The sequence below is a fragment of the Antechinus flavipes genome, chromosome 5 (assembly GCF_016432865.1).
Source record: "Antechinus flavipes isolate AdamAnt ecotype Samford, QLD, Australia chromosome 5, AdamAnt_v2, whole genome shotgun sequence".
NCBI classification, from domain to species: Eukaryota; Metazoa; Chordata; class Mammalia; order Dasyuromorphia; family Dasyuridae; genus Antechinus; species Antechinus flavipes.
The window spans coordinates 148294218-148321877 of NC_067402.1; the positions used below are offsets into that span (position 1 = coordinate 148294218).

At 34.5% G+C, this 27660-nt stretch overlaps 1 protein-coding gene across 8 annotated transcripts in view; it reads right to left on the reverse strand.

The window, feature by feature from the left end:
• Nucleotides 1-27660, reverse strand: part of MAGI2 (membrane associated guanylate kinase, WW and PDZ domain containing 2) — an 895053-nt gene that overhangs the window by 382402 nt on the left and 484991 nt on the right. For 4 of the 8 annotated variants that reach the window (XM_052000674.1, XM_052000673.1, XM_052000678.1 and 1 more), the window contains exons 6-8: nt 22868-22925; nt 807-928; nt 291-419 (exon numbers count right to left, since the gene is read on the reverse strand). In XM_052000674.1, coding sequence (XP_051856634.1) covers nt 291-419; nt 807-928; nt 22868-22925 — 309 coding nt within the window. The remainder of the gene's footprint in view (nt 1-290; nt 420-806; nt 929-22867; nt 22926-27660) is intronic. The other 4 variants (XM_052000676.1, XM_052000680.1, XM_052000675.1 and 1 more) reach the window with 3 other exon arrangements.

The window sequence follows — 27660 nt, forward strand, 5'->3', positions numbered from 1 at the left end:
ATCTTTTTTACCTATACAGATTAGCTTTTGTCTTTTACAATAACATTTACAATTGGTGAAATGACAGTCTGGTGACCTTTACATCCATTTTCAATGTGCTACCATGGGGCAGTGTGAAAATTACTAACAGGCAAGAATGGGCCTTCCCAGGCTTCCAGAGCCTCTCTCCAGTGTTTTAATTTGTGAGAAAAAGTACCGAAAAAAAAATAGGTGAAAAGGTCGTGATGCAACTTATCCCACTACTTGGTACAATAGTGTAGCTAGGCCCAACAAGCGGCACTGGGACATACCATACAGACTGTACTTTCCAGCATTGTCGCGCCGATAGTAAGACAAGTCATTCACGCTGCGAGACCGCTCAAGTGCAGGGCGTGGGTGAACATATTTAGGCCTAGGTAATGTCGATGAAGAGCTGTCTACTGTTACAAAGGAGAACAAGCCTCATTCTTGGGCTAGGTCTTTTGTGAACAAAAAACAAAACAAAACAAAACAAAACAAAAAAAAAACTTACGCGTCTCTATGAATCCCGACAATTTATAGTACTGTTCGGTCAAAGCCCATTAATCTTCACCCTAGCAACATGCTGTCAACTCCTATAAAATAATGCTTGAAGCCCTAATTTAATCTGTGGTTGCTAGATGCATTAGTTTAGAATCATAGTAAACACCAGCTAAAGCTAATAGAGAAAAAAAAAGCCAATCAATCATTCTAAAGAGTCTAAGCTCAAGGCATTTTCCGAACAGTAGGCAGTTTGATAGACAATCCCCCCCCTCCCTGAGCTGTGATATGCTGACATGGTACTGTACCTCGGAAACCTGGGGCCTGCAAAGGCTTTGTTCCAAGTTCTGTGTTGGGCATGTTATGTTGTTGTAGTTTTCGTTTGGCTTCCAGGACGGGGTTTTCAAATTGTGTTCTTCTATTTATGTGGCTAGAAAATAAAATTTCAAATTAGGAGAAAAAATTGAAAAAAATGCCACGTCAGGCGAAGGCATTTCATAGATGTGGTGGGATCAATCTCTAGATGTCTCTATGGCACATATGTATCTGCATGTAGTGAGGGCGATTCAGGACCCCCGTGGGAACTTGACATGGGATGCGCAACAATAGAATGATCATTTTTGTATGTGCTTGTTCTCTGCATGTTTCTGTTACAACAGGGACTTTTTCATTGGCCTGTATCAACATTGCTGTCCCTAATTTATGCATGATTCAGATCAAATGAGGGCTCGAGGATACGCGTGCTTTCTGATCTACCGTGTCACCCTGTGAAACTTAGAACTAGACCTGTATAAAGAGATAGATGGAACTCCCAGGTAAAGAAACTCCTACAAATACAGATAACTACTTACTTTACAACTTAAAAAGCTGCCAAGACACAAAGAGAGTAAGTGACTTGGCTCTGGTTATATGTGATGTTATGTGCCACAGGCAGTATGTGAACCCTGGTCTTCCTAAGTCAATTTTCTATCCACTATTATTTGATAATTTGCCTTAAATGTCATAAAGGACAGCCAGCAAACAGAATTCTTATTGGCTAATTTTGAAGAAAAGGGGGATCATCCATACTTTGCCGAAACCCTTCATGTAAAGGATTCTACTAAATACTTGTGGAGACAAGGGTCTAAAATATTGGACAAGAGGAAAGAATATGCATTTGGGAATTCAGAGATCAAACTTTGGCTTGTATTGAAGGATTTACAGACCTAAAATGAGGTACCTTAAGAGTCCAGATGGTCAAGACAGAGAAAAAGTGAAACTTTAAGGGTTAGATTTCATCAAAGAACAGTTCATTCTCATTCTCTCTCTCTCTCTCTCTCTCTCTCTCTCTCTCTCTCTCTCTCTCTCTTTCCCTCTCTCTCTCCCTCTGTCTCTCTGTCCCCGCTATCTCTCTCTCCCCTTCCCTTCCTCCCCCCTTTCTTTTTTCTCTTTCCTCTCCCTGTCTCTCTCCTTCTCTCTATCTCTGTCTCTTCTTCTCCCTATTCTCTTCTCTTCACTTCACTTCTCTTCTCTTTTCTTCTCTCTCTCTCTCTCTCTCTCTCTCTCTCTCTCTCTCTCTCTCTCTCGCTCTTACACACACACACACACACACACACACACACACAGAAGCACTTCATAATGCCTTAATGTCTTGCTAAAACTACAAACCAGGAAGTCCAAAATGTAATACTAAAATGAAGGGAACCAAACAACCCAAGAGGACTCTAACCAATTTACTGCTTTTTAAAAGCAGAAAAGACCTTGGCAACTGATGGTGAAGGCAACTGTTACAAGAGAGTTCATGCAGTGCATATCATGATCTAATGCTTTATCTGCAAAAGAGAGTCAGGTAACATTGCCATTAGCAGAATAAGGTTAAAAACAAGGACAGTAGAGGATAGCAGGATGCCTATTACACAATCTGATTCCTGAAAATCCAAGTTTGCAGCTTAAACTGATTCATAGATTCTATTTTAAAAAATCTTATCTAGTACCCTGAATTTTAAAGAAACATAGACAGACCAAAATGATCTCATGTATTAAAAAATAGACAAATCTACCCATTTCCTCCATTAAAATTAGCACAAAAAAGCAAAAGTATTGACTGTCTAAAACCACTGTGAGCTATAATAGGGAATTCATAAAATCATTTATTTTACATAACGTAATTTAAAAATTTAAATGGAATTTTTTTTTCATCCACAGTTATCTATATGGAATTTGATGGCATGTGGGAAGGGACACACCTTATCAGTTAGCACTTGGAAGATCCAAACAATTAATTGGGCTTTCTTCATGTGAAATCTCATGTTAGAGCTCTAGTTTTTCTCAGAAAAAAATGATGCTTGAGTTATTGATAATGACATTAGCTTAAAGAAACTAATAAGTTACATTTCTGTACTTTTTAAAGACAAGTTGAACTTACCTATATAGATAGATTTATGATCAATGAAATGGTGCCTTAAAAATCAATGTGACTGGCTTGTTATTAAACAGTCCAGGGCAACTTTGCTTTCTATGTAATTTTTCTCCCTGGTGAAACATGCTGTAGTGAATTTCTGAAATTCTTGATGACTGCAGTTTATAATTTACAAAGAAAAAAAAGATAAAGAGAATTTCTCTGATGTCAATTGTAGTCAGAGGACCTGGATTCAAATTTTGTCTCTGACAATTAACTACCTATGAGACCATAGGCAAATCATTTTACTTCTCTAAGCCTCAGATACTTCATTTGTAAAATAGGAGTGTTACTATTTACACTATCATAGGGGAATCCCTTAAATAGCAAGAGATATAGAATCAGAAATGGGATTTAATTAGTATAGGGAAGTACTGGATAAGGAAAATCCCTCTACTAATGCAGGTCAATATTTAGTTTTAGAACTGTGAGCACTGAGATTTTAATGACCTATGCAAGGTCACTAATTTAGATTGGCTTGAGGTCAGATTTTCCCTACTTTGAGTCCCTTAATTCACAATGTCCTATACTCTGTATTTTTATTGTTTGTATCACTACATTTGATCCCTGTTATGATGGAATTTTTTGTCCCTGTTGTAGAGGGGATGCACTGCCTCTCTATTCCTACGTATCTTCACTCTTTCATGCCTCTCAAAAGACCCCCAAATGCTTACAGCCTACACTCTGCCACACTCATTCTGATTTTAGTTTAGAGAGAGAGCTGAGGCAGGACAGACATAAATTTGTGTTCTTTACTTATTCTGTTAGTGATAAAGAAAAAGTTCAATTTAATGGCTTAAACATATAGTAAAATGTAAACATGTTCTCTTCTCCTATTTGAATGGGTCCCAGTGAAATGAGGAACACCATCTCTCATGCATACATTTATCCCTTAGAACACATATATTCAGGGACCTCTACAGAATCTTTTATTTATAGGAAAGTGTGTCATGGCTGAGGTATATACAATCTCAAATAATTACTTTGTTAGAAAAGAATTTTCACCATTTGCCCTATGGACATCATAGAGTTTTATTTTAAGAGTTAATACAACTATTCCATACTGCATTAAAGGCACTTCCTAGAATTCCTTGAGAGTGAAAATACCAATAAGTTATCCAGAAATCTGGCATTCTTGTACTCCCAAATAGTAGAAGTTGAATGTTGGTTTAGCACTCTAAGCTAATTGCCAGAAACCATTTACATTGGACAAATGAAGTCATTCATTTAAAATCTTTAAAATGCTCCCAAGCTCTCAATGGGCCATCACAAAGAAAAGTGATTGTCTATGAATAGGGAAGCCTTGTCTTCCTCATGCTTCCAACATGAATAGCTTAATTCAGTTTAGCAATGTTACTGTGGGCTAGAGATGGGAATAAAGGATGTAAGGACAGAACACCATCATCATCTTCATTGCCTATCCTTTGTCACATAATTACTGTCTATCACACCCAGTTTCCATATAGTGACAGAGTCTGGGAAGCAATTCTAGAATTTCTATCAGGAGTTCTCACTCTTTATGACTATGTGCAGTCTTGTCACATACATTGTGTTGGTGAATCTTTATGGCACACAGAATTAGGTTCCAAGAGCTATACAAAATGGCCATACACTGAGGAGCCCTATTTCATCCTCAACTGGCTGAGCATGACAGAGGAGAGAGACAAACAGATACAGAGATATGTCCTTGAGGAAACTGCAGGGGACACATACAAAGATGAGGAGCCATTTCCTCCCTTTTGCCCACTTGTCCTTCCAATTCTGTCAATTGTAGGAGGGTCTAGTGTCCCCTGGAAAGAGAAATATGAAGCAAGTTCACATTCAAGAGCAGGGGTTTGCAATTTTCCTAATTCAGGAATTAGATTTTAAAAAATATTTTGGTAATAGTATTTCAATATAATTGGTTTTCTTAGTAATCTAATTTATTTTGTTTTAGGCACTAAAATATTCTGAGAAGGGGTCAGGATGTTTCTCTAGATTGTTAAAGGCATCCCTGACTCAAAAAATATTAAGAATCATTGAAGCAGAAGAAGTAAAACAATAAAGAATTATCTTTGTAGTTATGGAAAGTTTTTCTGCTAAAATCTATGGGAGATTATCTCTAGCAGAAATTTGCCTTACGTAGGAAATATAATTTGTCTAACACCAGATGTGACTATTATCAATTTGTTTATTTCAAAGGCAGGAATTCTTAGAGCACTGGCCCTGAAATCAGAAGAATCAGAGTTCAAATCTGACATCATACTCTTAATACTTTTTAACTGTGTGAATCTGGGCAAATCACTTAATCCCAATTGCCTTGCCAAAAAAGAAAAGAAAAGAAAAGAATCTTTCTCTTTTAATATTCCTCCACACAAAGAAGCAGCATGGTATCTTGAACAGAGGGCTAGACCCTGGTTTTAATTCTATCTCTGAAACTTAGCAGCTGTATTTAGCAATTGATGGGACTTCTTTCAGTTTCAGTTTTCTTTTCTGTAAAATGGGATCATAATAGCCATTAGTTCACTGAAGGAACAAATAGGACACGGTTTATAAGTGCTCTCCAAACCTCTAAACTCTGTTAATTGGAGGCAATAGAATGGGTATTGGACTTAAGTGGAGTCTCAGACACTGATTAGCTCTTTGACAAATCATTTAAATTCTGCCTCAGTTTTCTCATCTGCAAAATGAGGATGATATCATCTACCTCCTGGTGTGATTATAAAGATCAAAAGAGATAATATTTGTAAAAAGCTTTGCAAATCTTTAAGTGTGACTTTAACTGGAGTTCTTCTTCCTCCTAGTGATTATATCATACAATCATAGTATGTGAATGCACACACCAGTTTCCTGAGACAAAGTTCCACTGACATTGTCACCAAACAGGGCTTTCTCTCCCCCTATCCTGGGCAAGGAACCTTCCCTTGGCAATAGAGACAAGCTATGGAAAGGAATGGATTTTTAATTTCTAGTTTCTTGTTTCACATTTTGCAAGGGTGGGATGAAAATAAGATGATTGTAGATGATTAGCTAAGTCCAGGATTTATGAGGCAAGGTGAAGTAAATGACAGAATGTTGGAACTGGACCCAGAAGATCTACATTCAAATCTTACCCCCTCTCATTCCTCACAATTTATTCTCTTTCTGACTAGCCATAAACTTATTCCTTCTACGTCTTACTTTCCTTATGTGTCAAATTAAGGCTTTGGACCAGATGGATTACTTTCAGTTGTAAATCTATGAGTTTGCAGTTCCTCATTAACCAGAATCTCCTCTGTAGAAGAGTCTTTTTAATTTTAATGAGAGGAGAGGAAATTTCTCCATTCTTTCCTCCATTGCTCTCTGGTGTGTATTAAGGATGACACTGAGTTTTATGAAGAACCATGAATTATGTCCTTGTGGGAACCATATCTGGCCACAATATCCTAACTTATTTTGATTGCCAGCCCAAGAAATGGATGTGTGGGAGGTTTAGTGGGTGGGGTTTTCCACTGGTCTATTTCCTGGGCTATCAAGACAAGTCTACTCTTAAGGATATTAAGTCATATTGATGAAGTTAGATGCTGGATGCAGGCCTTAGGCAAACAGGTCAGAGACTTATGAATATGCAGTACAATTTCAATGAGATGCAGTTCTATTCAACTTTTATTAAGAAACAGGCTTGTAGATTGGGAAAAACCCTGAATCAGGAATCTGATGGGGTACCTAGCTTGGACAACTTGGAATGTTTTACTTAGTCACTTGTGGTGGCTTCAATTTCCTTATCTGCCAAAAGAGAGAGTAGGACTAAATCCCTATGTCTAAATCCTACCTACAATCCCAAATATAAATAACTATTGTGTAGCTAGTTGGTATAGAAGCTGGAGAGCTACACTTGAGGATAATTGAACTTGAGTTCAAACATAGCTTCAGATAATTATTAGCTGTATGATTCTGGACAAGTCATTAGACTTATCTGACAGTTTCTTTTTCTGTGAATTAGGAATAATAATAGTACCTATCTCTCAGGATTATGAGGATGAAATGAGAAAATATTTCTTAAATGTTTTGGAAATCCCAAGGTGCTCTTTAAATGTAGGCTATTATTATTATTGTCCCTATTTTAAGAGCCAAAGACTAGGCAAGAAACAGCACAGTCAAGATCCTGTTCCTGCCTTGTGTGTCAATATAAAACTAGATTTGTGACTTTATTGGTTGTTGGAACTTCCAGAAATGAAATCCTCTCTACTAATACACACTGGTACCTATTTTGCCACCAATATTTTTAGAGGACTGCCTACCAATGAGAAGTTAAGTGTCTTGTACAAGATGCTATAGCCAGTATATCTCAGAAGCAGCATCTGAACTCATGCTTTTCTGACTTTGAGGTTGGTCACCACAATCCAGGATATCATTCACTGCAGTCTTTACAGTTATCCCCAGAGCCATTATCTTATGGGATCATTTCAGGATGAGGTATTAATATTATTAACTGTTATTATTTAGGTTATTCTATTTTGGTAAAAGGCCTATAGAATCCCTTAAGATTTCTTGGTGATCAAGAGAAAAACCTGCAAGCAGTATCTAAAAGATAAAGCTAAGGCAATGATAAAGAATAAGCTTTGAGCAGAGAACTTTTCATTGCTCACACAATCAAGGCATGCTCAGGAACATCACTGGGCTAGGCAGGGGAAATACTTGCCTAATCTGTGAGGACAAAGACCGCAGACATTGGGGTCACTATGCTCTTCCACCTTATACAATCAATCTCCCTTTGACTCATTTGTCACATGAAGTTGTGTTATTACCCACAGAATACTGGCACACATGCAGACCTCAATAATTCTGGGTTCTCCTCCCGAATGAAAACATAGACTATTTAAATTGGCTTTTTTTTTTTTTTAACCAGTTCTGTCATTTCATTGGCAATTCCTAAGGAGTAAAATCCCTTCACCAATGCAGATCAAGAATTCTTCTGCATCTTCTGGAGAGTTGCCTCTGGGCATTAGGAAGTTAAGTGATTTGTCCAGCGTCAAACAGTATGTGTCACAGACAGAATGTGAATCCAGATCTCCCTGTAGTTGAAGCTGGCTATTTGTTGCGCTTCTCCCAAATCAACAGGAAAAAAAAAAAAGGTAAAACAAATCATTTCTATCTCCTTAGTGAAGGAAGGAAGAAGGGAAAAAATGCTGATAAAACTTACTAGGGCCAATATAGAACGAGTGCTTAAAGTGATTTGGACATTTGATTTAATTTGATATCTAAAGAAATACTTCAATATAAAAGTTTGGGTGGAACTTCTGCTACTGTACTCATGATTTTTTCAACAAAATAACGTAATGCTATGATTAAGATGTTTTCCTCTTTCTAATCTCCAGCTCTTTCAATATATAAAATTTAGGTTCTTCCCCCCCCTTTTATAGTTATCAACTCAATATCTTATAGTCTGAAAAAAGCAAAAGGGAAAATATATTCGAGGAGTGAAGTAGGAAAAGGAAGAGCCCAAAGCAGTGTAGAGGTATGTCACTGGAAGAATAAAGATTTTTATTGGGATCTCTCAGCCTCTCTCCAGTGTTCACTCCCCAGATTCCTGTGAAATACTGATGAAGGTGAGAGGACCTGGAAAGAGTGATTAATGACTATTTGATTGGTATTTCCAAGAGTCTGTGGACAGACACTTAATAGAATATCTGAATATGTATCTTAGCTTATTTTTTGCTCAATTATTCTTTAGTAGCACAGGCTGTGGTCTGTTTAAAAAACAGGTTTTTTTTTTGAGGGTTAAATATAATTTATGAACTTATATTCCTACCCAAACTATCTCTCCTAAACCTTCTGTTTCTATGGACCATCCTCCTAGGTTCCCAAGCTCCTAATCTTGTAGTTACCTTTAACTCTTTCTTCCATCTGTATCAAAATATTTGATTAGTTGCTACTTCTGACTGATACTTCAAAAAGATTTCTGTTATTCATGTTCTCTACTCAACTTCTACAACAATGAATCCTATTCACCAGAGATCCCATCTCTCTTCCTCTACACTATTATAGAACCCTTCTGTTCATTCTTTCTGCTTTCAGTCTATGACACCCCTAATCCATTCTTTGTATCACTGTCTGAATAATCTTTTTGCTTTATCTCTATGGTCAGATCACTTCCCTATTCAAGATAATTTTAGATAATTAATCTAATCAAAAGATATTTTGAAAAAATAAATTATAAACTCCAAATCTTGGCATTCTAGCTCCTCTACAACCTACCTTTATCTCATACTAATCTCCTTCTTGTAGTTTATGAACCTGACAAAATTCATGCCTATTTAATTCCTATTTTTTTCTACTTTCTTTCATCTCTAAGATTACATTTGGAATATATTCCATGCTTAGAAAGGAATTCTTTATGTTCATAGCTATACAAATCCCTTCCCTTGCTTCAGTGACAAAGTCATATGCTACATTATCTCTGATGTTTTCCCATATTGCTCCAGTATTGAACAAAGATGTTCTCTCTGTGTATCATCAAATTTCCCATTGCTCTTTATTAGATTTCTCTCATTCATTTAATTCACTTTCATTTATGTCATATTTTGTATTCTGTTCTCTTCCCCCCTTGGAACATTAATTCCTTGAGAAAAGAGCCTGTGCCATATTGACCTTCATGTTCCTAGTGCCTAGCATAGTGCCTTGTGGATAGGAGATATTTAGGACATGTATGCTGAATTCATTAGCAAAAACATTTATGAACATGAGATGCCTTTCTGCCCATCTGCCACATTACGCAAATGGGAAAGTTGCTCTGTATGTAGAAAATGGAAATTGTAGTAGGAAGAGGTGAATGTCTGTTCTTTTGCTTAGTGGTTTCTCTGCTCCCTCAAATAGTCCAGTGTCTAGGCTGCATTTTTGTGTGCTTATTTGTTTGGCTTTTCTAATCCCTACAGTTCCCTTAATCAGCATACAGCTTTAATTCATCTATTGTAACTTGCACTCTCTAGGAAAGTCTAATAGCAACGCTTTTATAGCTTTAAAGCCCTTGAGAGGAGTCTTTAGATGCTTCTTTTCTCTCTCCTTCCCTCACTTCCTCCCTCCCTCCCTTCCTTCTTCCTTTCCTTCTCTTCCTTCCCCTCTCATTTCCTCTCTTTCTTCCTTCTCTTTCTTGCTCACTTCTCTCTCCTCTCCCCTTGAACAATTTATGCTTATAATTTGACACTCATCTTAATATGTATTCCTTATCATTCCCACTAAGAAACATCTCAACTATGTTTGGAAGGTCTAATTCAGCCTCAGAGACTTCCTAGCAATGTGAGTCTAGAAACATCTCAACCTCTGGATACTTCAATATCCTCATCTGTAAAATGGAAGTAGTAATAATACCTACTCCTTGGAAGTTTTGTGAAGATAATGGGAGTTTATATTTGTAAAATGCATAGCAATGCATTGCCATGTAAATGCTAGCAATTAATAAAGGCGTCATGATAAAATGATAAATTATTTAATGATAAAATTATTTATTTTATCATTTCATACTAATCTAAAACCATAACTATCTCCAAGAAACTCAAAACTGTCAAAAATGAAGGTGGAAAAAGGAAGAAAAAACTTCTTGAGTCTATGTGTATTAATGTTCCTATCAATGGGCAATTTGAACTAGAACCTTCTATCATGCTGAAAATGGCAAATAGTGCTTAATGGAGCCTTCAGAAACCAGACACCTAATGATGAGATGTTCTTAGGAACTAAATTAAATCTGAACTAATCTTGAAAGTTTATCTGAGCAAATATCCTTTCTTTTGATTTCTGTTGGATAGACTAGCTCTCTCAAAGAGAGAACAGGATGTGATGTCTCGATAGTTTTAAAGCCCATCCAATCATGCTGGAATGGATTTGAACATGGGGAGGTTGATAAGCAAACTTTTTTTTTTTTTTTAAGATTTATCCATCTTTATTACACAATTAAATGAGTTTATTGTAATATGATTTAATCTAGTTAAAAATGAAGTCATCTGTTAAACACTTGGAATAAAGGAGGGTGTAACACTGTCACTTTCTAATAATGAAAAATGGAAAGCAATTTTCCACTCAATCTTATTCAGTTTAGACAGCAGATAAAATATAGCTTCTTACTGTGACTCTAGAACTCTTTATTAACCAGTCCTTTTATGTCTTTAATGACAATTAGAGCCTCAGTTTGATGTCTATAGACCTCTATTCATGTGATTCTAGCACAGGGCAGTCCTTTCTTTTAAGCTGCCTTATTACTCTAGATATTAAATGATAGCATTTTGGACATGAAATTTTAAAATGGAAAGATTACTGGTATGCTAGTATGAGACATTTTATAGCAACAAAGGAAGTCACAATGTAGATTAATACATTATTGTTGTTGCTGTATATCCTTCCTTCTTGAAGAGGACATGACATCAAGAAGGTGATGCCATGGAATGCAGGTAAATTGGATTTAAGTGAGGAAGATCTGTGCAAGATCACCTGCCTCACTTTCCCCTCTAGAGCCATCTGGGGACAGTGACCTGATATAGATCAGGACATCTGAAAATGGCCCTTGATGAAATGGGAGAGCTTGCCCTTTTAAAGCTCAGGATTTCAGTAGAATTCAGTTTGACTGAGGCGGTATCCATTTAGTCATTAAGGCTAGGTAGCAATTGAGGCAAAGAATCTCCTCATTCACCTAAGTTCCCCACCCCAATATAAATAAATAACTATATCTGGGAAGGGAAAACGCTCAGGATTTCTGGCCAAAGCAGAAATTATTGCTATTTACATTCAAATCAGAGTTAATGGAGATCCCAAACAATGACCAAATGAGGCTTCATCCCAGACCTATTAGTAATCAGTCTATGAGAATTCAGATTGGTTTTGATTTAAATTATGGTCCTTGTTTTCTGTTTCTGAGAAGGAAGCTGGGGCATAGGGAAATTAAATGACTTTTCTATATCACTCAACCTACTGTCTGAGAAAGACTGTGAACCTAGGACTTTCCAAGTCTGATTTCATTTCTTTGAGGCTTATTTAATTTTGGAGGGGTGCGTGTGTTGTGTGTGTGTGTGTGTGTGTGTGTGTGTGTGTGTGTGTGTTTCCTTCCCTCTCTCTTTTCTCTTCTCTCTCTTTCTCAATCTATCCCTCCTCTCTCAGCCTCTTCCCTCCTCTTCTCCCTCAATCTCTCTGTCATTTGTTGTTTAAGAATCTATTTCAATGTCATGGAAGATGAAAGTAAAGTTTGTTTTCTCCTCTTCATGGCATTGGGGAAAAGTCTATAGATAACAGATGGAAAAAGCTTATTTGGAGTATGAGAAAGATAACATAATAGCCAGTTTAGATCTTTATGCCAAGGAGATTAGATAAGGAAGAAAAGATCACAAATCTAATATCTATAAACTACAAAACTGAAAGTAATTATACATAAGCTGTAACAATGATCTGCAGTAGCCTGGAAGAGAAAATATTTTGAAAAATAATTTACTTTTCTGTATTGTTCTGAAATCAACTCTTTCTGTTTTCTTTTAAATAAAGAACAAAAATAGGAAGTGAGGATATTTAATGGTTTGGTCAACTAGGTGGTATGGTGGATAAAGTGGTGGGCATAAAATCAGGAAGACTCATCTTCCTGAGTTCAAATTTAGACTCAAACATTTACTAGCTGTGTGACCCTGGACAAGTCACCTCAGTTTCTTTATCTGTCAAGTGAGCTGGAGAAGGAAGTCACAAAACGTTCCAGTGTTTTTGCCAAGAAAACCCCAAATGGGGTCACAAAGAGTCAGATACAACTGAAAATGACTGAACAGTACTAACATCCAGATCTAAGGAACAAAATATCTAGCCACTTTGCGAATTACCCAGCAGGGGCCTCTAATCATTTAATTGCAGCTAGGGCCAGGAATCCTATTGTAAATATCCTTCCTCCTCCTCTTCCAGCACTTCCTCCTCCTCCTCTTCCTCCTCCTCTTCTTCCTCTTCCTCCTCCTCTTCTTCCTTTTTCTCCTTCTTCTCCTCCTCCTTTTCCTCCTCCTCCTCTTCTTTCTCCTCCTCCTTCTCTTCTTCTTCTTTCTCCTGCTCTTATTCCTCTTCCTTCCTTTCCCTGCTCTTACTTTCCTCTTTCTCCCCCCTCATTGCTTTCTTCCTCCTCCTCCTGTTCCCCCTTCTTCTCTTCTTCCACCACAGCCATTAGCACTAGCTCTCCTCACTTTCTTTCCAGAGCAATTCTCATTTTATTTATTTAGAGGATTTTGGAAATAGGATATCAAAAGAGGATACCTTTGTTGAATGTGTATTTGGCTATACTCACAGAAAATAACAAGGAATACAGTACTCTCAGAGTTAACATGAGAGCAATAAGTCCAAAATAGGCAGTTTAGTCCACATGTCTTTGTCTTGTAACTTGTAGCTTGTCTTGTAACTGACATCTCTATTTACTGGAGCTTGGGATGTCATTTCAGTTTAGAAAGCTACTAAGTGATTTATTTGTTAATAATTCTAATTAAATCAAGTTAAATAATAATACCTGTACTATTTACCTTACAAGATTGTTCTCAGGATCAAATGAGATAATTTATATAAATTACTTTGTAAGACTTGAAGCATTAAAATTCAGCCATTATTTATACTAGTTTAGTCTATTAAAGGAAACAGTTTTTGACTTTTTTGTTTGTTTATTTCAATAAGCTTCTGAAGATTGCTCTTTCTTGAAGGCTAAAGAAAAAATTTTAAAAGCTGAAAAATCAGCTCCTGAGTAGGAAGGGAAATAGAAAGTCTTTAATAATAAGCCAGTTAAGGTCAAAAAGACAATTCAGATCTGTCTGCCTGTTTTAAACTAGAAATATTTTTGGTTTATGCTGACATTGTTTGCTTTATCTCATTCATGGATAGATTCTATTTTCTTGGAAGATTATAGAAACTATTTGAAGGGCCTTTTGAAGCATGGAAGAAAGAAACATATTGTGTTCATGCTTATATATGGTATATTGAACTCATATAATTCAGAAATATCTTAGGTTTCAGAGCTACTACATCATGACTGCAGAGCATTACCATATTTACCATATTGGGTGTAGAGTAAGTATGCTTTATTTTTTATTTTTGTTTTTTACATTTCATGTTACCATTCCAATATGTAGTATTTTTTCATTCTTTCCTAGAACTTCATATGAGTAACATTTTATAGTAGCAGATGTGGTATCACATGAAAAAAAAATCCCCAAATCTTTACATGAAAATCACATCTGCCAGTACCCACTATAATTTTAACTGTAGTTATATGGTTTGCTTCCCTGTCTATGCCAGAGGAGACAGCTTTGCATGAAAGCTGTCCCATGAAATTGTGTCTTCTGGCCTAGCTAGTTAAGCAAATTGTGTAACTGCCATTAAAACCCAAATCTATGCCAGCAGACATAATTTGGCATAGGAGAAAAAAATTGTATGAAAGTCACAGCTGTTTAACTCTTTAGTTTTTTTCTCTTTCTTTTCTTCATTTAAAAGAACTCAAGTCTCTCCTTTTAAGAGTGATGCCAATTAGATTTCTGGTTCATATTTGTATGAAAATTTAGTCCTTTGATAAGTACTGGACCATCACCATTTGATGTAAGCTAGAAAAAAAGAATAGACTGCTGTTAAACAGACTGGAAATCTGTCCTGACTGCCCTTTTTGCATATGGAGTAAAAAATGATATTAAATAGCAATCATTCAATAATGCACTTTGTGGGAAAGACAGAACCAAGACATCATCAATATTTTGAAATGAAATACTGCCTGTTAACCCCAAGAAATTGCCCTCTTGTCTTCTTTTCAGACTTTTTCATTGATGAGAGTGATGAGGAAGAGGAGGATGGGGCTTGCTGAATATGATGAAGAATAAGATGATGATGATAGCCGGGGATTCTGAGATAAAATCTTGTGGTAGCTACTACACAGGTTGGTTGGTCAGCACTAAGGTTTTTCCTCCAGATTAAGAAAGGGTATCTCCTTTTATCAGTGAACATATCTGTCTTCAAATATTAAAGGGCTAGTATGTGAAAAAAGAAGGCAGAACTAGGATTTAATGGGTAGATACTTCAAAGAGGGCAATTTAGGTTTAATAAAATAAAAAAAAACTTTCTAAGAATGTAAGCTCTCAAAAAAAGGTGGGGGGGGACAGAAAAGCCTTGGGAAGTGGTAGGTTCTCATACTGGAAATCTACAAGTAAAGACTTGAAGATCACCTAGGCAGTGTAATATAGAGTATTTTTGTACAACTAAGAGTTGAATCAGATGGCCTCTGAAATCCTCTTAGATTCTATGATACTATTAACAATGAAGCTGACAACCTAACTCTTTTTTTCTAAGTCCCCACTGCTACTGATGATAGAAGGGAACAAAGGCAAGGATATTTTGCTTTTCTGTTGATGATACCATTAAAAAAAAACACCACTTGATCGTCCCAGAACACTTTTCAATATTAAGCTTCCTGGTTTATATATATATCAAAAACAACACATTTAATTTTGAACTAACATGGAAGAAAACATGAATGGGGAAATCAATTTCTTTCTATGGAATTGTATCATTTTTCTATGTCATCACCTAAGATGAGTTCTTTGATCTCTAGAAATTATAGACTTTCTCTAACAGGATCTTCTATTCTAACCCACTAAATTGACAGATAAGGAAACAAAGGTCATTTTTATCTGCTTATAATTTTCCTATGGCACAATATTGGTTTATAATTGATATACTCTTGCTGACAACAGAGTTTATTCTTTTCTTTCCTCTTGTCTTTGGTGTTTGCCTGTTAAAGGTCGCTCACTGCAAGATAACGTCATATTGCACCTTTTCCCATTAGAGAAGAAATCCACATTGAAGAGAAATTATTTAATGATAGTAAGGCTCACACACACACACACACACACACACACACACACACTCACACAGAGTCTCTCTTACAATGATGCTCCATAACAATGAGTGATGGGATTCTGCAATCTCCAAAGAATTAGATTGAAGCTCACTCAAAATACAATAGAAAGACTTGTGGTGGCTGTGAACAAGATGTCATACATAACAGATGAAGAATTGGGCAGGGGAAACTGTGTAAAGGATGTTATTAGACAGACAGTTGCTTGTAAAAATAAAGGCAAGACAGCTGAATTGTGAGAGTTAAGAATAACTGATGGACATCCAAATACGTATTACTATTATCCATGTGATGTCAAGAGAATTAAAGGAAGGCTTCCAGGATCCACCAGGCTGGGTGGGTGATTTATGGCAAGATCCTAATAAGATTCCCAAAAGATGGGCAGGCATGAATGAGTTGGGATTGGCATTGCTGGAAGGGAATGTGCATATCAATAATAACAGAAATCCATGAAAGCCTCTTCAGTCAGAGATAGGCTGTTTATACATCCAAAAATATCTGGTTATAGTTGGAATCTCCTCACAGCATATATAAACCTGAAAAACAGGGTGGATGCCTTTGCCTATCATAATAAAATGGATTTGATAAAACTGTGGATTAAATACCTTAGGACCCTTAGATCTATAGTGAACAACAGAGATCATGATGAATTTTTATGGCAAATGTATATTACAATTATATTAAACAGACAAAACTAGAAAAAATATCCTCTTTCATAATGATACTAAACCTGCAATAGTAGTAAGAATAACTACTTTTACAGTTTCATGTATACTTGAATATGCACCAAACATTAAATGTAACTGAGTGAAAGTTACTATGGCAACTGTAACTTTTAAGTTTCCAGCTTAGTTTCTATAATTAACTGTGAAGAGTTAGCTGACTTCATTTATCACAAAAATACCCCAAGGCATGAACATCTCAAAAAGAACTCCATATGTATGCATAAAGCTTCTATAAACTGGTCTAATATTTAGGTTCAAGATGATAGCTAGCTCTCATGCAATTTTTCCTCCTGTATTTTATTACATATATTATAATAAAAATAATAGAACATGGATAATCCAGATGAATAAATTTGAAGTTTAAGAAGAGTTCTTTAATTAATGAAACCACCAATTAAAATGAACACTAATTATACTGACTAGATACAAATAATAGCTATCCTTTTGGTTTTTCCAAGTGGTATCTGAGGTTATATAAAATAAATACATAAACAACATATGTAATCAATACATGTAAAATAAATCAAAGCACTGCAACTAAATGGAAACTTCAGGTCAAAAAATGTTCACCAGAGATATAGTGTTATTTTATTTTTGGTTGAAGCCATTTGGTTTTGTTTGAATTATCTGAATACAAGCTCTAAACTCTACTACACTTTGCATATATGGACATAATTTCTCTTAAAAACACAATGGTATCATGGGCTAGAAATTAAACTGATAATAATATATACCTTTTGGAAACTAAAAAAGAACCTTGCATAACAGGTGTTTAATAAAAGTTAGTTGAATTGAATTAACCATTTGCAAATTCCTCTATGGCAATAGGCAATTTAAAGGCAACTCATATTACTTCTAAAGAGGACTGATTTTGATTGGCAAGGCTAATATCTCTTTTTTGACTTTTTTCTTAATTCCTCACATTTCTTTTGGGTCTTATTTTCACAAAACATTTCTACTTCTTCAGCATCTTCTTTAATGACTCTTTTCCCCCTACATACAAATTGGCTTGTCTCTCCTGTCCTAAAAACAAAACTAACCTTTCCTCAACTGCATCACTTTTGCAAGCTACCATTTCATTGCAATCTGGCTTCTGACCCAGCTTCTCTCCTGGAGTGCCAAATGCTGCGGTTTATCAAAAACTAAATTACCAAAGCTTCTTGATTGTCAAATCCACTAGCTTTTTCTCAGTACTCCTTCTCTTCAAATTTTTGGAAGCCTTAGATACTATTTACTATCTTTTTAATCTTGCTCTTCTCTTCTCCCTCAGTTTCTATGAGGTTACTCTTTTCTTGTGCTCTTCCTGTCTGTCTGAGAACTGTCTCCCTTCCTAATTCATCTTCCTCCCGTCTCCGAGTGCTATCACCCAACTCTTTGATCTCAGTTCTCTTCTCTCTTTTCATTTTCTCCCCTAGAGACTTCCATTGCATCAAACATTATGCTTGTAGAAATAATTTTTTAATTTATATACCTATCTCAGTATATTTTTCTTTGTTCTAAATCTATATTTCCAGTTGCCTGTTGGAGGCTTCTCATTGAATACTTTGCTCATATCCCAAATCAATATGTCTTAAAATGAACTCATCACTTTCCCCTACTCACAACTTCCCTCTTTCTCTAGATGCACTGCTGAATTCCCACTCACTTAGGATTTTAACTTCACCCATTTTTTATTCATTGTTTTACATCACTATTCAGCACATCTTGTCTTCTTTATCTGTAAATTAGGGAGAGTTATGCTGGGCAGTGCTTATTTTAATGGTGTCATCATGAGGTATAGAAAGCATTTAGTAAACTTTAAAGTACTATGAATATTCCATTTGTTACTGCTATTATTGTTATATAGTTATTATAATAATCAGTTGCCAAGGTTTGCTGATACTTCTACATTACTAGTGAACAATTTTGAATCCATATTCCACATGCCTGCCAGATCTAATATGTCATTCCTAAATGAATATATCTTCAAAAATCTAGGAAAAAAACATTCTAGAGGATAAACTATGAAATTCTTGCTCTTGCACTTAAGACCTTTCATATTTCTGTTCTTTGTTTACAATTCTAGACTTATTTCACAGTCATTGCTTTTGTGGGCCACATTACAGCAAACTGGACCACTTACCAATTTTCTGCTCTGCTTTTGCTACCAGCTTGTATTCAAACAGGTCATTTACTATGCCTGGAATGAATCCTCTCTCTATCTCTCTAACTGCTGGAATTCTTCTCTTATTTTAAGATCTTAATGAAGTGCTACCTTCTTCAGGAAGTTTTCCTTCATTCTTTTCCATCTCTCAAATTCCTTACAATATATTGTTTGGACCTCTCCTTTGATCTTATTTTATTATATTTCCTTCTAAAATATGACCTCTTTTCCTCTAATACATTGTAAAATCAAGGGACAGATTATATTTTGTATTCACAGCACCTAGCATAGTGCCTTATATATAGTAAGTGCTCAAAAAATGCTCATTGAATTGAATGGCTTTTTTGAATTTATAGCTAAGACCTAGTATAGAATTGTGGAACTATAATCAACTGACTTAAGGAGACCTGATTTTATACCTTTCCTGTCCTGTTCTCCCCACATTAGTTGTAACTTAAAAACCATGACTTTCAGTCTTACATTACTATATACATATGTGCAATTTATATCATTAATCATATGATAAAAGCTATGTTAAGTTCCTGAGCAGGCCTTCTTAATAGACATATATACACAATTAAATGAAAAATTGGTGCATTCTAGAAGTCAAGTCAAAAATGAACTTATGATTGTGTAAGATGACAAGAAATGAGGCAGTAAATGTTTGTGTGTAGGGAGTGATGCTGTTGTTGAATTTTTTGAATTCTCATCTCCCATAGATGTATAGATGTAGCCAAGTTCTAATTCAGTAACTGACATTTAGGAAGCCTGTAAGTAGTAGCAAATTATTTGCTATGGAAAAAACCTTGTATATGAACACCTTAACACTCAAAAGAAAAAAAAGGCACTATTTACAACAACTCGGGTGTGATAAGATTTTTGCCCTTTGGACACTTTGTATGCCAGAACTGAGAAATGTAGAGAAGGATTTCCCTATTGGGAACCAGATTGGAAAGTGCTGACTAGGTAAGAGAGAGTGATTAACAGATTTATACCAGAGGGAAAATTCTTATTCAGTGTACTTGGCAAGCAAATGCAATAAAGATCACATCTTGTAAGTCTCACATCTGTTTTCTTTCTTTTCGTAAACTAGAAGTGTGTTGGATTTCAGCTAAAATAGTTACAGGCACTTTCAATCAAATTCAGTGAATTGAGTAGAAGTAACATTTGTTGGATAGTTTTTATGATGAGAAATTAATCCAGGAACATTGAATGTGTTGAACTGTATTGAAGAGATTGAACACTAAATGTGTCTATCACACACACACATACACACACACACATACACACACACACTCACTCACTCACTCATACAATACACTGGAATTGACTGGGAAGTAAATGGGACTTAGTGGCCCCATGATTATTTTATTTATAGCTTCCAAATATTTTTGTTACTAAAGAGATATCTTCATTTTCAATTTTGTCATCTTTATAATGTGAAGGCTTTTAAATTTCTGGCTTTGATAATTATTACCACCTTGTGACATCAGATGTTACTCCATGACATATAAACACCTATGTCTAAATCTGATAATAATTAGTGGGCATAGCATCAAGAGAATTCATCATTGCATTTGAAAACAAGTAGTGGTACAACAGAACTAGAAGAATTAATGTATTTATTTTCAAAAAAAGAGAATCAACGACTTATGGATCAAGTATCTTGGCTTTCATTACTAGCAAAAATCTGGAATGTATAATAAAAAGAATAGTTTGTTAACATTTAGTAAAGGGAATGCTGATTACAAAGAATCATCATAGTTTCATTGTGAATGGGTCATGCCTTAATAAGTTCATTCTGTTTTTTGAAAGCATTTTTACTGTTAGATGTGGGGAATACTGCAGGTCAGATATAGGTAGCTGAACTAGTGCATCTGGGAAATATTTGCTTTGGGAAATATAGAGTGCTTTGCTCAGCACTCTATAACATCTTATTGGTGATTTGGAGAAAGACAGAGAGGGAGAAGGTGTGATCCTTGAGTTCAGAAATTATTTTGATTTATATTTGCCTCATTATTACTGTTCATATAATACGTTCTTAATAAATATCAAGTGAATTAATATCAGTTTGAAGGAAAATCAAAGGTAGGAGGAATAGTGAAATCTTTGAATGGTAGAGTCAGGAACAAAAAAGATATGGATTCAGGACAAATATAACAAAATGAAATTTAAAAAGAATAAATATGAAGTTTGATAATTGGATATCCAAAAAGTGGTTTCAGAATTGCAAGATACCATCTTGCTTCAGTTTTCCCATCTATCAAATGAGCTAGAGAAGGAATTGGCAAACCTCTCCAATAGCTTTGCCAAGAAAATTCCAAATGGGATCACAAAGACTTAGACACAACTACTAGGAAAAGAATATAGAAGTTTCAAGAAAACAAATTTAGTTTTGATTAAAAGGAAAACCCACCAATTCCTCTCTCATCTACTTGCTTTTATATAAAACATGTTGCATGCCTGGCAAGCACTGTCTCAGAACTCCTAGAATGTTTCAAGACTGATCAGATACCACTTTTTTCAGGAAGGCTCCCCTGCTTCCTTTCCCCTCACCTTTTTTCTCTTTTTAACTTACTTTCTACTTATTTATTCATGTATATGTCCTAGTTTAACATCTTAGTTAAATGTTTTTTATTTGAAAGCAGGGAAAGCCTTCCTTTAAAATTTTTTTTTCATTTTAGTCCCAACCCCACCACTTTATCTTGCACACAGTAGATAATCAGCATTGCTGAATCAAACTGATAATTTGTGCCAGGTTTTAAGACATGAGAAGTGATGTGATAGAGCAGGAAGAAAAGTGAAGGGGTGGGGAGAAGATTATCAGAAGATATGAAAATGAATATCTTGAAATCATTTTTAAAAATCACCAAATCTACTACAGATTTAGAATTAGAAGAGACATTAGAAATCTTCTAGTAACAACTTCTTTTACAAAGGAAGAAACTGAAGAAGAGAAAGGTGAAGTGACTTGTTGAAAGTAGTATTTAATAAGATAGAAGGGTCATAATAGCAAGGTCCCTGGGGTTTTGCACCAAAGCACTAAATAGTATTATTACTGCTTGATTAAACAGAAACAACTGAGTTTAGTGTATGACTTAGCAAGATCAATTAGTTTAAAAAAGAAGCTATAAAAATATGCTTCTTTTCTCCTACCAGGGATCTTAAGGCTTAAGGTCTCTCCTGCTTCCCTGTACTTCAAACTGAATATGCCTTGACACAGAAGCATTGTGGCATCTGCCCCAGACATCAGTATTGATAGTTGTGACTCTGGTAGCTGAGGCAAATTAGAACTCTGATCTTTTGATCCTTTCTAGTATGAGTCCTTTCCTCTCTGGCTGTAAAGATGTCTCAAGAATGGGAACTAATGGACAAGGTTTTTGTAACTGACTTCCATCCTTATTATTTACTGAAATGCAGATTTCTATTACAAAATAGGCAGACTTATTTGCTTATCACCTCTATATCTTTGCTTGTTCCACATAAACTGAGGAGTAGTATGAACTTCTTGAGTGAAAGGGAGCACTTCAGGAAAATTCAAGTACAAGTCACCATTTTTTTTTTTTTTACTGATGTTGAATTTAGTTCCCAAAGGAATATATCAGTAACTACACACACTCTCTTTGGCCTTAATAAAGAAAGGAAATGACTAAATATAACAAACTTTGTGCTGAGGTAAATTGAAGCAATGTACCTCTATCTCTTAATGTGTGACATGAAAAATTATATCAACAGACAGACTACTATCAATTTTCCAAGAGTTTTAGTAAGCAAAAAAAAGTCAGCTTTTACTTTATTTCCATCTAGAAGGCACACAACACACCTCATTTAATTAATTTGAAAATGTAGCTCAGTTCCATAGACTATCTTGTTTGCACAATCAGGTGCTTCCAACATTGTGATGGGAAATCAAGTGACATTTACTTTGATATCCTTAACTACCTCCCATTTCAATAGCATGATGTAACACCCACTTTTAGATTAAGTGCTTTAAAATCAGTCCTCAAAGGAAAGCAGTAGCAAATGAGCTAACTTGGGAAGCAAGAAAAAAGCCAGTGTGACTATATGCTACAGAATGATTATTTGTTGAGACTTCAGAGAAATATGAAATAGAAATAAAAGGAATTTTAAGTCACATATGCTCAATATATGAGAAAAATATAGTTTTAGAACATATTAATAGCAAATTAACATCACATTTCAAGACTTACTCAACATAATAAGTGCCATATATGGGATCATCAATTTTCTCCCAGCCATATGGAAGCTCTGAAAAATAAAGCACAGAAATCACATTTTACAATAAAAAAGATATAATTTTAGTGTTGAGTGACTGAAGATAACATACAATATACTTGAATCTAGTACTCAAAGGCAGTGCCAATTTCAGAATCATATCACAATATTACAAGAAGCACAGGCTTGAAAATTGGCAGTTAAACAGGATCCTGCTCTCTAGAACAATACTTTTGGGTCTAGTTGCTTGCACTCTGCCAAACAGCAAGAGTAGTATTATTATGGAATATATTATGAAATTACTTAAGATGAGAGAGGAAGAAATTACTTCCTAAAAGTCATATAAAACATTATAGCTGCACATTATCAAAAGAAACATTGTCCAACAAACTTCATGTTTTTCAAAATACAATTGTGAGTTGAGGAAAACATCAATGATTATATCAATCAAGGCATTATTATATCCCAAAGTGATTTCTCTTTTTTGGAATAATAAACTTATAATTCATTTTTATTATACAGTAAACAAAAAAGATCATTTCTAATTTATAACACCTGAAAAATATAGCATGTTCCATCTACTATGAAGAAATCTCAGATCTGTAGATCTGAGGAAAATGTGAGGAAAATCTGAGGAAAATGTAGTTACAGGGAGTACTAACACCAATGAAATTACATATCTACCAAAGTATCACTTTATTAAAATTTAAATGTCACCAAAACTCTTCTTAATCAAAGAATTTTAAATAAATAAACTATGGCTATATATCCCCTGACAATATTGTTCATGTATTCACATTTTAGCAGTTAAGTTAATATTCACATTAGCATCTCAAAAAGAGTCATGCATTCAATTAGATATAAAAATGATATTCAGTAGGCAAACTTGAAAACTAGATTCAGACTTTTAATAATTTTTCTCTCAAGTTAATAAGCCTTCAGAATAAATTCTCCTCCAGAGGCAGAAGATAAGAGGTGACTATAATGAAAATATAAAGATTGTTTACTTGCTAAGTATTAGAATACTTTATTTTATGGATAATAATGTTTAACAGTAAATGAGATGCATTGAAAAATGTTCCTCTGTGCAAGATACTAATTTTTTTTTGGTTGTTCCAAACTCTATAAGTTAAATATTTAAGAATTTAAAATATGTAAATTATGTTTAATGCTTCATTGTTTGGGTATAATGTCTTGACTCTGTGATTACTTTCTAAATTATTCATGTTTGAAATTCTTTAATATACATTTAACCCTCAAGCATCCCTCAAACATATAATCAAGACTCAAGATAATTAACTTTTTATGGAAAAAATCTTTTGAGGATAATAGTCATCAACTAGAATATTGCTATTTTGAAGAACTGCATATTTTAATTTTATAATACCTATTCAATTAATGACAGATTATGCAAAACTTAACTAAGATATGTATTTTTATTATTCTATTTGCTTCATATAGCTTAGGATGAGCATAGCACTGGAATTTTGATTTCATTGGTATAGAGAACCTTCCTTGGGCACTTAGTTAACATGGTGTCAGAGCACCTCACCTGGTGTCAGAAAGACCTGAATTCAATTCTAATTTAAAGACTTTGCTAGCCATGTGACCCTGGACAAGTCATTTAACCCTGTTTGTCTCAGTTTGCTCATTATGCTGGAGACTCTAGTCTCTTTGTTAAGAAAATCCCCAAAAAACTCATGAAGAGTCAGACATGACAAAAAAGAACTAAAGAATAAAATCAAGCTAGCTTCTATGCCCTGTATTGTCACTTGACGTACTTATACAAACTAAAGATTGCAAGGTTATGGCATTGAGCTTATTATTATACTCTCAGGATTTCTGGACTTTCCATCTTCCTGGCAGCTGAACTTTCTTTTATGGATTTTTCCTCCAATTACAGTGTGAGCTTCTTGAAAACAGGCACTATCTTGCTTTCTGTTTGTATCCAAAACAGTACTGTACTAGGCACATGGTATGTGGATAATAAATGCTTCATCATTCACTTACTTCATGCATTCCTAGGAGAGGAAATTCCCTCTAGTAATGTAGAGAGAACCATTTATATAATATACATTCTAGAGAATTGTATAGAGTGCTGAGAGATAGTGTCCAAAGTCAGCCAGCCAGAAATCTCAAAGCTAGGACTTCAGCCCAAGTCTTCCATTATATTATGCAGCATATTGAGTTAATACAGTAACATAGAAAATCTGAATAATTATTTTTTGTCCCCAAAAAGCTATAGTTATGATGCACATGACAGACCCAAGAACAGAGGGAATCATTCTTGAAGAGTTGGTATAAAATTTTCTCACACACCAAAATGAGTTATTAAATTAATTTTTACTGTATACAACACAAGAATATAGATCCAAACACATTACAAGTATGGGATAGTGGGAAGTAAAATAAGATAGCAACAAGCATGGGGGAAATTGTGAATTGAAGACAATGATGGAGGAGAGGTTATCTTTTGAAAAAAAAAAAGCTTTCAGTAAGGCCTTTGCAATGGGCAGTAGGAATACCTGTCAGTTGTAGCCCTGGAATCTACTAAGATTACCAATTACCAAGATTCATGAAAAGTAAATTATTTAATTAGTAATAAATTAAGCAAAGACATAGGAACTCAATTTATTTAGTTTAAAAGAATCATCTACATGTAATTCAAGAACCTTCTATGCTTTTAAAACTAGAGATATCACTCAAATAATGCCATTCCAGGATGATGAAAGACTAGGTATGGAATTTAATATGTTAGGTGGAATTCTTTTTTAAGAAGGTTAGAAAGTCACTTTTTACTATTGAAAGGCTTCTAGTTAATGGGGAAAACGATAAAGGAAAAAAGCCAGAAAATGACAGAGGCTTTTATTTTCAGTAACCCATTTGAATCTTGGAATATGAGGTAATTTTAAACTCTCATCTATTCATATATCTGTCTGTCTGTCTATCTATCTATCTATCTATCTATCTGTCATAGATATAGAAACCCAACAACTTTAAGTATAATCTAAGTATAATAATGAGCGTAGTAATTATACCTATAACTTCTACTACATCAACTACTTATACTACTGGCTGAAAAAAGTAACCTATAACATGGAAATTTCTTCTCCATCAATGACAAAAAATATAGTCAAATTCAGTCCTAAAATGGTGAAAAAAATTAACATTCACTTTCTAAGTTATTTTCTTTTTACTTCCATTATATTCTTCCTTTTAAACTTATTGTTAGGTACCCTTCATTATTTCACTATGCATACAAGTATAATAAATATATCAAGAGCACCAGTAATATTTTGTTGTAACTAGTTATTTTTTTGCTTCATCTATTACTTAAGCTGGGATAAAAGATCATACATATCACCTCTTCTTCCACATTTGCCTTTGCAAGAAAAAAAGAATCATTACTAAATTTATAGGAAGAATGACTTGGTTTTAACTTTAAAAACATTAATGAGTTAATAGATATCTTCTTTTAAAAATCAAATACCCTAAGTGATGTATTAATTCACGTCTGAAATAAAAGCACATAATATAAGCATTAATTCTAGAAGAGACCAATCTTCAAATACCAGTGACATTTGAATCACAATTTGAATGAGATAAATATCCTTCTATTACATTATTAGCCATTCCTTTTGCCCTCTCTTCAAGTGAACCTTGTGTGATACAAGAAATTATTAATGCATATAACATGACCTTTACTATGTATATAACAGAAAAAATCCACACAGGTTCATCTTAACTGAAACTACCTAAAAATATGCCACTTATCTAAGAATGATCCATGATGGCAATTTTCTTCACAAGCAAAAACAGGACTTTCTAGATCAGAAACAATACTAGGAAAATATAGATTCTAAGGTGTTAACTTGTTTTGTTTTCACTCACAAAGGAACAAGTCATACCACAAAGTATATACTGAAATACTTCACCCTTTGCAAAGGTGAAAAACTTCTGTTACATAACACAGAGATATTTGGTTTGGTTAAGTTTGGCTAGTAAAAGTTTTGATTAGTTATGAAAACAAAACTTTATTTAAAAAAATGCAGTGTTTATACAAGGAAAACTAAGAAAATATAAAGAAAAAATTATTAATTTCTTAATACCTGATTTTATTAGCTAAGCAAGGCCTTTGGAATATCTGAGCCTCAAGTTAATTTTAATGTTATGGTCATAAAAGTTTCAAATTTCAAGAAAATAAAGATCAAATTGGTAAATCTAAGCTTTAGTATTCTATGTTTATTATACAGATCCAATAATGAAAAATTACATGTAAATTCCCATTCTGTTGTATTATTTTGTCTATTTTTTGTGTAATGGTATGACTATATAACATGGAACACAAAATACCTAAAAAATTAAAATTGTGGATAACCCCCAAAAGTACAAAATTATATTTGATATGGTAGATTTAAGTAGATTGTAATGTTATATCAACAATGATTTACAATTGAGAAATGAAAAAAAAAAGATATCCAGGGAATGTAAGATCAGCAAAGGTGGCATGTCAAGCAAACAGAAAAAGCAAGGAATAAATAGATGGACAGCTGTAATACTACATTTAGACCAAGAGGAAGGCCCCCTTTTAAGGAGAATTTGTGAAAAGATATTGGATCTTGTGATCCATAGAGGATAAAACATGTTTGGGTTGCTATCTACACCAATAGGAAGGAACACCATCAATTGTACACTAACATATCCATAAAAATAATGAATTATTTGTTATACCTTTAATTACTTTATTTTTTTCAGTAAGCAAAAATCT